At 39.5% G+C, this 12788-nt stretch overlaps 1 protein-coding gene across 1 annotated transcript in view; it reads left to right on the top strand.

Annotated features, from left to right (window-relative positions):
- Window positions 1–12788, top strand: part of LOC308589908 (uncharacterized protein) — a 178393-nt gene that overhangs the window by 63399 nt on the left and 102206 nt on the right. Inside the window, exon 3 of the mRNA XM_081199476.1 lies at window positions 6394–6417. Coding sequence (XP_081055602.1) covers window positions 6394–6417 — 24 coding nt within the window. The remainder of the gene's footprint in view (window positions 1–6393; window positions 6418–12788) is intronic.

The raw sequence follows: 12788 nt of genomic DNA, 5'->3' as shown, positions 1-12788 counted from the left end.
AGCAGTCCATCTGCCCTATTAAGAATTTCTTTCTAACTCCCAACCTTAAAACAATAGTATTTGATGATCATTCCCCATGCATGTACCTTGACATGATGCAGACCTGCCAAACGCATGGTTTGTGTAAACCAACACCTGCACAGGGAAATGGCAGACCTGGCCATTGTAATCTGCATGAGCCCAGCAGCTCAAAGCACCCTGCTGCAACCATGTAAACAGCAATTACTGTATAGTCAATGTGATTTAGAGACACTCTTCCAAACAAATAGCACCAGTATAGGAGGAGCTCAGTATGAATACAGGCCTGACGGCATCATTGCAGTGAATCTTGCTAATGCAAAAATTTGATGCAATGGATCCTCCTTTACCAAGCTTCTTTAAACATGCATCCAGCCTTATCTGTAAATGTAAAATTAAAATATTTTTCTATTCTGCTGTGTGTCGCCCCCTTCCCCACACCCCCGCAAATTAGTTCAGCCCTTTCTGAGCATTAGGCCAGGTTTGGGGTGTTCATGGGTCCATCTTCGCTGCTGGAGGTTCAGGTAGCCTCAGTGGCTAGGAGTGCCTTTTGCCAGCTGCTACAGGTACACTAACTATGTGATTCATGAACTGGTAAGAATCAGTTCTTACACTGCACTTTATGTGGGGCTACTGTTGGGCCTAGTTCAGAGGTACCTGCTGGGTCAAAATGCTGCAGCTAGACTGGTGGTGAAGATAAGCAACCAACAGCACATAACCCTGTTTCTTAAAACCTTGCATTAGCTACCCAAATGCTACCAGGCCATGTGCATGGTTATTGTATTAATTTACAAGGCTCTTAACAACTGGCAGTCAGTGTAGCTTAAGTGCCTGACCACTGAGGTCTTTGAGGGAGTCCCTGTGAATGGTGCTCCATGGCTTACATTCATCAGCAGCCATGCCTTCTGGACCTCCGTGCCTTCCAGCTTTGTGGAACTCCCTTCCAGTTCACACCAGATTTTGAGTAAGCTAATGTTATTGTTAGTTTTCACTGATTTTTATCTTTCACACTTTTTTTTGCAACCTTATTATACACCACTCACAAACTATGGTGTTAAGCAGTATATAAATTATGAAGTAAATGAAATGAAATAAAAGTATTCAGTGTTGCTTGGTGTAAAATAGTTCCCACTGTTATTTATTTCATAAAATTTATATACCACTTAATTGTTTAAAAACCACACCTCTCAAAGTGGTTCATCAAAAGCAGTTTTTTAATAGCATCTTTTCACAAAGAGAAGAAGCAGCTGATAAAGAGTCAAGAATATGTGTTTTGCTGTCCTTTGTAATATGGATACAAGTTATTTACCTTTCCCTTACCATACGCCCTTTCCTGCATAAAGCTAATGCACTTTATGTGGATCAAGTCCCCATACAACCCAGAATGGGATGAACACATGGCCCAGGCTAAAGTTCAGATCCAAGAATTCAAACCACTTGAATGCCTCTAACTCAAATGAAGCTAGCAAGGGCCAAATCCAGAGAATCAGTCCAAAGGTTATAGACTGGAACACTGTACAAAACCCAAACTCAATCCATTGGCAGCATCAGCTACTGTTTCTTTCCATAGGGCTAATCCAAGCCTTGCTTAGAATCCAGGCAGAGTGCTTTGTTGGATCAGATTTGATCACCCTGATTCCAACACAGGTGCAGCTAAGCAGGGCTGGCAACAAGTCCTGACATATAGGAACACAGCCAGTTGAAGAGTTTGACCCCATAAATGCCACAGTTAAATGTATTAGCCACTAAGATGTTATAGGGCTGTATTCTGCTGAAGCATAGCTGCCCTTCAGAAACTGAAGCACTAGAAAAGCTGCGCAGAACTAAATCTAGGCCAAATAGCCCCACTTTCATGGGACCATTCATTCTTTGTCACTTGAGATAGAGATATTAAAAAAGATACCGAGATAGATTTAGAAGGACTAGAGATGTGAAGGCCTGGCAAAATACTAGCAAAACAGGGGAACATGCCCCATTTTCCACACCCCTCCCAATTTTTCCATTACAGTGGTACCTCAGGTTAAGTACTTAATTCATTCCGGAGGTCCGTACTTAACCTGAAACTGTTCTTAACCTGAAGCACCACTTTAGCTGCTGCCACCGCGCTGCCAGAGCACGATTTCTGTTCTCATCCTGAAGCAAAGTTCTTAACCTGAAGCACTATTTCTGGGTTAGCGGAGTCTGTAACCTGAAGCGTATGTAACCTGAAGCATATGTAACTTGAGGTACCACTGTACTATTTGGAGGGGGGGCTTTGCATCTCTATTTCATACCAACAAATCTGACTGTAATTTGTTTCAACCTGCTTTTAATGTATTTCTATATTGTTATGACCTGCCAATATGAGGTGGCAGAGGGCTTTCTAGTAAAAGCTTTGCCCCCCACTTCTAGTGGTAGCTTGGCTGGTCTTAGCTCCTTGGAAATGGGCCAACAGTGGCTGCCATATTGTTTTCTCATAGAATACAACATACTGAGTCATGCCATTGGTCCATCGAGCTCATTATTGTCTATACTGCTTGGCAGTAGCTCTCCGGGGTTCCAGGTGGGTCGCTCCCAGCCCTACCTAGTGATGTCAGGGATTGATTCTCGTATTTTCTTCATGCAAAGCAGATGCTCTACACTGAGCTGTGGTGCATCACATTTACCTCTTCACACAGAGAACTCCCAAAATTGTGGAACCTTGGTTGCACAGGGTCCCAGAAGATGGGGAAACCTGCATGTGAAGCAGTATTTCTGTGTAGGATTCCCCACCTTACTTTGTCACACTAGCCCAACAACAGTGGTTTTAGAACTGGGGAGAACTGTGTGCCATGGGGCGGACCGTCCTGTAGTGTCAGTGTATTCTCTGAACTTTCTGTTCCTCTTTCAGTGCTAAATGCATGAAAAGGGCTGGAAATGAAAGAAAACAGATCTCTTTTGGTCAAATTTGGGATCATGGGGCAGATCCAGGTTTCAGCTTTCAGCTGCAATGCATTACAAAATGAGTTTGCAATATTGGTGACTAATTTCTGCAGAAGGCTTTTTATCTAGATGAAACTAGATGGAGCACTACGATACACACATACACACATGTTACTTTAACAATGACCTAAAACTCTCTTACATTATTATTAGAGAACCATGCATGTACTCTATACATGGCAGCCTGCTTCCTTCTCCTTCAAAGCATTTTGATATAAGACGCACAAATAATGGCACTTTTCACGCATCCCTTCTCTTGACTATAGGTTGTACCTCTCTCAAGTTCACTGCTAGTTTTAATCTTAGGAAACCTTGACCAGCTGATATTTCAGCAGTTAATGGAAGCTCATTTTTCCATGGTATCTTGAGGTTTGGCTCTATTCAGCTTTCACAAGGACTTTTTGGTCTTTTGTTAGAACACATAAATAACGACCTTCAGAGATTCTGACGATCAATACACATGAGCTTTCATTACAGCTTCTTCAGTGAATTAATCAAATTACGTGGGACAAATGATTAGCTGCATTATCGTCACCTTTTCTGTTAGGACAATTTGTATATCTTAGAACACAGACTTTAAGTCCTAGTGGATCATTACTCCTTGTGATGGGCACATCCCAGTCCACTGGGTCCTGCGTTGCCTGCAGAAGGGAGACCCGGCCACAGAAAAGTGGACTCCTCTGCTCAGTACACCTTACCTCTGTTAAGCAACTTCCTGCCACCAGACAAAGGGATATTTTTCTACAAACCTGCCCCTTTATCAGCCAGCCTAAAAAACCTTCCTGGAGTCTCCCTGAAGCCTTCTTCTCACATTGCCCCAGAATGATGCTATGTGCAGACCAGAATTCACCAGATCACCGCTGCTGCTGCCACCAGGCTCACCCACATAGGAGGGAGCCCTTTAGAAGGTATTTTGCCAAGGTCCCCTTCAACCTCATGCTAGCCCATAAAAGCTAACTGTATCTGAGGAAAATGTGGAAAGAAGGCTTTTCTTGCACATGCTGCATTCATACGTCAGGTTTGTCTGATTCCTCCTATAAAATTGGCGTCTCTTGTTTGACATTATTGAGCTAAATGGAACTGTCTGCTTGTTTTTGAAGCAGACCAGGCCATTTCCCTTTCCATGTCCTTGTGTATCATAGACCAATTACACCTCAAGAAAAGGCCACAAAATCTAAATATCTTTAGCATGGGAGACTTAGGTTACTAAAAAATATCCATCCTGATAGTAATGGAATAATTGGGAAAAGCGATGGACTATGAGTAGTTTTGTGGTGTGCCATGCAATTCTCAGAAGCTGAGCAGCAAAGATGTGCGAGAACATGTGTGCCCCCTGACTTCTACCACAAAATGGTGGCCAAAAAGGACTTGATTGTGCAGTGGGTAGCCCATGCAAAACATAATAAATGCTCTTACTGAAATCTGAAAGGCATTTGACGAGCAAAACTGTGTCTGACAGTAGTTGTTCCTTCTAAAAGCCCCTTTAAAGCCACATTAAAATGATGACAGTAGCTTTTTTCTGCTGCCATTTTTAGCTTCTGTTATGTTTGCCCATACATTATCTCCCTCACCACCACCCCTGCCACCCCTTCCTGGGAAGATGGCCCATTCTTATGCCCTTGTTCAGGCTGCAAGTGAAAATGAATTTGATAGCCTGACCTCATCATCCAAGGTCAGGATCGAAATTGGCACATTTATCAGTCTCTGCTCAAAAAAAGGCCAAAGTCTAGAATTATGGAACCGTGATGCTTTGGGGATAGGCTGTCAAGATTTCGTGATGAAGTTTGTACAGTTCTGCCTGTATGTCTGCGACTGATCTGTTGCTGAATTCTTCTTCTATCCACAAAATCATTTTTCCTCCCCACCCCCACCCCAGTCCTTCAGTTCTATTTCACACACCCACAAACCACAAACTTGGGCTTTAACTCGGTTCTTCTGTTAGAGATGAGATCCGCAACCAAAATACTTTCAGATTTATTTGGCTAAAGATTACAAATCATTGCCACATTTTAAAAGTTCCCTTTACCATGCGTATCTTGAAAAGTATACAAACAGCCTTGCGCTTTTTTGCAAATATATATGGTAGTCTTGCTTTAGGGCTAAAATGTCCTTGAAAGACTTTTCACAAAATGTATTCAATAACGAAATGCAGAATTGATGCGGTGGTAAAGCGGGGGTGGGGGTGGGAGCCTGCATCAACTAAAAAGGGCACTGTATGCTAATAAGCAAATGTGAATCCTTATCAAGAACTGTTTCTCTAAATGGCAAAGAATCACTTTCCCTTTTTAGGGCTTGTAATGATTTTAAGACCTAAAATAAATGCAGCAGCTTGGGCATTAAACAATCATTAATGCTTCTCATGGGCAGAATCATTTGCTATTGTGCTAACTTAAAGACGTAATGTGTTTGGATTTGATGAATAATGTCATTTGAAGTTTGAACTCTTATGTGTCTGCATATTGATGGGGCAGAGCCATTTATGGCTGGCAGCTGGCAAAATGTCCAGTGCTTCCTACAATATAGTTTAAGCAACTTATGTTTTTAAAATAATAATAATAATACAAGAGTGGCTTGTCCTTCTGGGAGGGTCAAAGTCCTTAGATCAAATGCTTTGAATTAAGCATGTTACAATTTGAATTCTTCGGAGCACATCTAGCTGTGCAGCACCTTGGACAGCAGCCAGAGAGGACACTACTGGACTAGATGATCCCTTTTGGTATAGGGCAACTTACAGCTCTCTCTCATAATAACAGGTCTTAGGAGTCATTCAGTTAAATTAGCCATAGTTTTGGAACATATAAAAGACTGTGCTATATCATACAGCATTTAAGTTAAGAGAGAATGTGTTACCACAAGGTATTGTTTGGCCTGCTAGAATTCATGGATGAATTTGTATAGCCCATGTAAGTCATTATGCCCCACCTTAGTTTGACTACTCCTTTACATAGCACAGATGTGCCATATAAACTTTTGCTCCTTTCTTCATGGTGAGGAATGAGTGGAGAAAAGCCAGGGCCATCAATGGCCCCTTGCGGTAGTGCATGATATTGAAAGTGAGGTCTGCAGCTGAAATCTACAGCAAATTAACAAACTAGAATGAGTCAGTGCAACTTGTGACCCAGAAGGTTGAACCTCTCTCACCTTGGATGGTGGCCCACCAGAAACTTAAAAGCCCTGTATTTTCTGCCTGTTTTGGACTGTAAAAATGTAAAGTAGGAGGTAAGGTATCTGTGTGTGGAAGGGAAGTCAAGCACCTGGTAGGTCAGAGTACATGGCTGGTGGGCCAGTTTCCCTCGGTCGATCACAAACTGAACTAGATTTGAAGCATGTGACGCCTTCTTGCACAACAAGCATATCTAATGCTCATCAGAATACTCTCTTTTTCTTGCATGTCTTCACCACGATCTGTCACAGAACACAAGCTGAACACAAGAGTAAGTGAGTATGACATACTTATTGATTTCACTGTTAGTCAAGGGGCTTTGTTTATACATGCATTTTACAGCCGGAGTATTGGCCCTTGGGGAAAAGCCACGGCAGTCAATTTAATTAGGAGGCTTTCAGAAATCATGTCTCTCCCATGTCTCTCCCCATTAACCTTAATGAACCCCAAGACATGCTTATAGTGCGTTTCCCCTTCGAAGGCTTCTGTACGGTAAGCATCAAAACGCCTCACTATAATGAGTGGGATCTGTGGTTTCCTTTCCCCTTTAAGGTTTTCTTTGATGGTGTTAAGCTAGAGTAGATTTGAACATTAAAAGGTCAGGGGGGTTTCAGCTTTGCTTCAAAAGGAGCCCCAACCACAACTTTTATAAGTCTTTGATATGAGATGACGAAGAAGAGTGATTTGGCCTAGAGGTGAGCCTGGGAAATCGGACAGACTCCACCTGAAAAGTTGTGGAAGTTCATGTCAATCTTCTTTTCAATCAAACAGAAGAAACTTTGAGGACAGTTCAGATGGATTATTCAGGATCAGACTAGACTTGATGCTAACTGTATAGCTGTCATTAATGGTGGCAGTAAATCTAACTTCTCCCTCCTCCAAAATGTCTGATGTCACAATGTGTCCTGTGGCAAAATATTTGTTTTATTTCGCAACATTTATATACTGCCCGATTGTCATACAGCCTCAAAGGAGTTTACAAAAAGCATAAAGTATGAAATTATCAGTTAAAAGCAAGTATCTAAAGCTTAAAATAAAATAAAATCAGACATAAGCTAAAACCAGATTAAAACACATGACAGCTTCTACACATACTTATCACAGAGCCCCATTTAACTATGTTTAACAACAGTAACTTAACATGCAGGACAGTGAACTGGTCAGAGATAGAGTTGTTCCTGGAGAGTATTCACATGTCAGCTGCCTCACTCTTCCCATAAATGGTACGCCATCTCATAACAGCAGGCTCCTTTTTGTGTCTATTTGTGTCTGTGTTTTGAATTGAAGGATTTTGAAATTATATGTCTCTCTGTGATGGTTGCTCTTTAAACATGGCTTAGTTAACCCATCAAAAGAGCCTGGAAGTTCAGAATGCCCTGGCAAACAAGAAGATTCCTTGGATTAAGCATTAGGAAGTTTTTTGAACTCTTAAGAGCAGTGAGAGGCTAGATAGGCACTTGCAAAAAGGGCAGTTGGTATTTGCTATGCAGGATAAAGATCAGATGATATGAGCATCGTTTCCTTTTCAGCTCTCATCTCATCGCAAGATCTTTGCATCTGCAGTGCTTCCTATTTATTAAGATCTTAACTGCAATATATTAATAATGGATTCTTTATGCTTTGAGGGACTTTTCTAGTTCATTTATTTTTCATGCTGTATTTTAGGAGTTGTATAAGTGTTATTATATTTTTACCATATGTAACTTTTGTTTATTATATTGCCATCCACTGAATTTCCCCCTTGGGAAAGCACAGCAGGATACAAATTAGGTTATATTTTATAATATAAATAATTCTGTGTGCAAACAAACACATAACTCTTCTCATCGGTTTGATAACTGTAAAATACCTCAACACTTCCATCCACCCAAACGTATATTGGAAGGCTGATGTTTCCAGATAAGTGCTTCTGGTCCATGGGGTCACGAAGAGTCGGATACGACTAAATGACTAAACAACAACAAAAAATGGGCACGATGCAGTGATGGTTGTGGACTGTGACATCTTCTTTGAGAACACCTAAGGCTACAATCCTATACCCACATACCTTGGAGTAAGTTACACTAAGCTCAGTAGACTTACTTCTGAGTAGACATGTATCAGATTGCCCTGTAATCCTGACTTTAAATTCTTCCTGTGGAAATAAATAGAACACGTACTGCAGCCCTCTACAGGCTCACTGTTGAATTGAATGGGTTTTACTTCTGAGTAGACATGCATGCATTTGCACTATTATGTTCTTAATTATGGCTGACCTATGGCCATTGCTGTTTCCCAGAAAAGCAGTGCACTACCTAGTAGAAAATTCCAGCTCATCAGAGCTATATTCCAAATTGTCCAAAGATTTGGTCAGTGATACCAACAGTTCAATGAATTTATAATCACTATTTTGGGGTGTGGGGTGTGGCTGAAACTGAATATTTTAAGGTTGTAGAAATAACATTGGCAATGTCTCATTTCCCCATCATTTGGGCAACCCCAACAAAAACAATATGTGTTTTACTTTACTATAAACTGCTGGCCCATCAAGAAAGCAGGTAAAAGAGCACAAAATACCTGAACCCAAAACTGTAATGGTTTCCAGCCTCTAAGTACATGCAAATGGCTATACTTCCCTGGTCGGCTAAGGGCATTATCTCAACAAAAGAACTGGTTTGATAGCCTTTTCTTTTTTTAAAAAAAAAAGATATTTATTAAAAGTTTTTAAGATATAACAAGAAAAAAGAAAAATAAACATACAAAATAAAAAAACAGTTAAAAACACACATTAATTTTCAATAACATAACTTCCATACACTTATTTCCTCGGACCTCCTCATACCTCCCTTCTTTGTATTCCAGTTCGATTTGTTAGTTCAGCAAATCCTTACCATTAAACTTTTACCCATTTGTAAAACCTCTTTTTTTTTCATATGTCTTAAAGCATTACAGCTGGAAACCACTTAGTTTCTATCCAACATCCTTCTAACATTCATTAATTTTACAATGTTTCTGTAAGTAGTCTTTGAATTTCTTCCAGTCTTCTTTCACCGACTCAGTAGCCTTTTCTACTAGATGCTAAACCTCCCTGGATATAGGTTCACAGGCCTGGAAGGAACCTGTGGATATCACCCAGACTGTTCCCCAAACCATAGATAGACACACAGAATGGTTTGAGGGTTTTTGTAGATGGTTTGAGGGTTTTTGTTTCTTAACAATCAAGTGGTATATAATTTTTATGAAATAAAATAAATAATAAAATAAAACAGAGAAATAGTTCTTATGCCTATATCATTGGCTAGTGCAGTAATTTCTGCACTCTTTCCCCCACAGACCACTGGAAAGTTGCTGGGGGGCTTGAGGGACCACTTAATGGTTTTCCTGTTGGTTTCTGCTTCCTCACTGAGCAGCGAATGCATGTCACAAGACATTGTTTTGCATTCCACAGTCCAAGTTACTGTTGGATTCCCACGGGAATGGGAGACTGGATGTGACATTCACTGGTTTCCTGTTTTTCAGTGCTCTCTCGGTTTCTTTGTTAGAGAGACAGTTGCTTCTCTGCTCTCACAGAGGCAGGATGCATGTTTGTATGCTCTCAGCATAGCTTGCAAATAAATTAGCATGTGGCACATTTACCTGCTTATCCTTCTGCTGTGTGGACTACTCTGCTTGGGCTCAAGATAAGACGAGCCTGTATCAGCTTCAGAAGGGCCGAAGCTGGTCAAAATCTCACATTTCCTACTTATTGTAGCAATTGTAATGCCTTGTGTTCGATACTATATGATTTCCTATTGCATTTTTATATACATGTTCTTTGGGAACCCCTAGGCTAGTGGCCACCTAAAAATGCCATCTAATAACAATTTTTCAATGTATGCAATTTATTTTTGCCAATGTATACAGTTTTGGGGTGGTTGTTGTTTTTTGTATTGTATTCCATTGTCAGAGCTACTGTCCTTGAGATCCCATGAAGGACAAATGTAAATCTTAATGTATGCGATAACATGTACTGCTGTAGCATCTTCTAGTCTGACTATCTCTAATTAGTAAATTAATACTCTGCCATTTGAAATAATCACACTCCACCGATAAATAGGAAACAAAGCACAGACATTGTCTACAATTCTGGGGACTGTTCAGCTGCTAACATGCCTCTCCCATAACTCTTTTGACTCTGTTAAGATAATCATGTACCATCTGCCTTTAGCCTCAGGCTGTCTGTGATGTGTGTTCAGGACAAATAAAAAGGGCAATCAAAGGTATGCACCCTTCCCCTGGTAAACATTGGGATCATCTTGCAATCTTTTTAAAACCAAAAATCTATAATATTTTCATTTGAATCTCTTCATTGGTATAGCTAGCATTCTTACACAAAAACCAAAAAATGGACTTCTTTAAAGACGTAAAAAACAACAAGCAGCTGACATTTCTTTCTAATACTCCTTTAAGTATGAGTTGCTGCAAGCGATGGAAATGTCACTCAGTGCTCTGAGGCCATTTTGTCCCTGCCAGGGTGGGTACCTTAAGGGACCTCTACTATGATGACTACTGAACTTTTAAACTTAGATTCCTCACACATTTTGATTCACATGTGCAGATTAACTTCTAAGCAAATTAAAATTTGCCCCCAGGAAGAAATGACCCTTCTGCGCATGCCCCAGAATGTAACTTCCAGTTAAGAATAGGCCAGTCATGGAGAGAGAAAGTGTGTGTCTACAAGCATATACAACCTAGGCAGTCTCTATATTTAGAGTGCCTTATGAATGTATGGAGTTTGTGGCAAGGAACAGTGAAGAAATTCCTAATTTCCTTTCCTTTATTATTATTAAATCTTTATTAATTTGAATTTTAAAAATATCAAAATGCAACGACATTTAATACAGACACAAAGTGAGAAAATAAAGAAGAAAGAAAATAAAAAGAGAAAAGAGAGAAGGAAAAAACAAAAAAAAACACATAATACTATACATTTCATATATGTAAATGCCATATCATATTTACAAACTCACAAAAAAGAACAAAAACATTACTGTGAATTAGCTAAAAAAAGGCTTCCAAATATTTTCATTTACTATATCTATTCTTTCCTTTATAATGCACAGTCTCAAATTAACTTAATTATTTTTGTTTGTCCAAACAATCTAATTTACTTTCCAAGCATTTGTTGAAAACAGGTCCAAGTATGGTAAACTGGAGAGATAATTTATGAACAAAAAGATATTTGAAAAGCTATGGAATACCTTCCCAAGCCAAAACATGGATTCTCGTGTGATCAAGTTCAATATAGTGCTATAAAAAATGAAGCACAGTTCTTCCCCGTGTGATCTTAATGTGTATAGTGTGCTATATTTTAAAAATATTCCTCCAGAGAGAGAGAGAGAGAGAGAGAGAGAGAGAGAGAGAGAGAGAGAGAAAGCTTCAAGTAATGCTACATAGTACAATATTTCAAATCAATGGAGCAAATTGCCTTCTGAAAGTAGATAACAAAGAGGCAAAAGCCACCTATGAAGCAAAATAAGGCCATAAAACAAAGTTATGCTGGGAGTAGATCACATCGCTTCCCTCTGTAAGACGGCTGCATAGAATGGATAGGTCTGTTTTATAGAAGAGCAATTACAGGAGAAGCACAAAGGAGTGTGGAGACCAAATGCACCCAGATGGGAAGATTGGGTGTCCTGGATACATTCCGGGATACTGAAAAAGTTCACTTGCTTTGTGACAAATGTGATGGCTATTGCTCAGAACAGAATAGTTCCTTTGAGGGAAGTCAACCATGGTGCCAAAATATGTAAAAAGAACACAAATGACAGGATATTCTCAGTTTAGTAAACAGACTGTGGGGATAGATTGCATTCATTAGTAATCTCAGTCAGAGATTGTTGGGGTGGATTTTGAGCTCGCTGTCAGAAATCTGAGCAGCTCAGTATGGGTGTAAAAGTTGAATTATTAGAGTTTTGCTACTCCTTGGTAATCAGAGGACTTGTTATGAAAGCAAGGCCGGGCACACAACATACATTTAAAGCACCCAACCACACCCAAAAGAACTGCAGAAACTAGTTTATAAAGGGTGCTTGGACTTGTGTAGCTTTGTGAAGAGGAAATGTGCTTTAAATGTATGGTGTCTTCCAGACTATTTCACAAGACTATTGAGCAAGACTCAAGCACACACGGTTGCATAATTCAGGTCGCATAATTAAAGTGAATTTGGCATTGTTGAGTAACAAATATTTAAATATTGTTCCAAAGAAAACCAAACATTTTGTGGCTTGAAAATGTATGGGGAATTTTGGGATAACAATTGCTTTACATGATGCCATATAACTTCCCACTAATAATAATAATAATAATAATAATAATAATAATAATAATAATAATAATAATAATAATAATAATATCTTTATTGTCATTGCCCCCTCTCGGGGACAACGAAATTACTTAATAACAAAATGAATGCTCAATAAGCAGCCAACATTGTATAGTCATCGTCTCCAACAAATCAGGATAAGTGTTCAATAAAAAGGTTATTTGGTGGTGACCTAAGAGGAGGTTTTCAGTGAATGATAGAAGCAAAAGCATATTGCACTTTTAAACCATAAAAATAGCCTCTTAAAAAGAAAGCTAATAGAATTAGTCACTGTGGTTCTTGAAATTGGCATGTATATAAGTA

Source organism: Podarcis bocagei, assembly GCF_964188305.1.
Source record: "Podarcis bocagei genome assembly, chromosome: 6".
NCBI classification, from domain to species: domain Eukaryota; kingdom Metazoa; phylum Chordata; class Lepidosauria; order Squamata; family Lacertidae; genus Podarcis; species Podarcis bocagei.
Note: the sequence above shows the minus strand (reverse complement) of the source record. Positions and strands in the feature narration are given on the sequence as shown.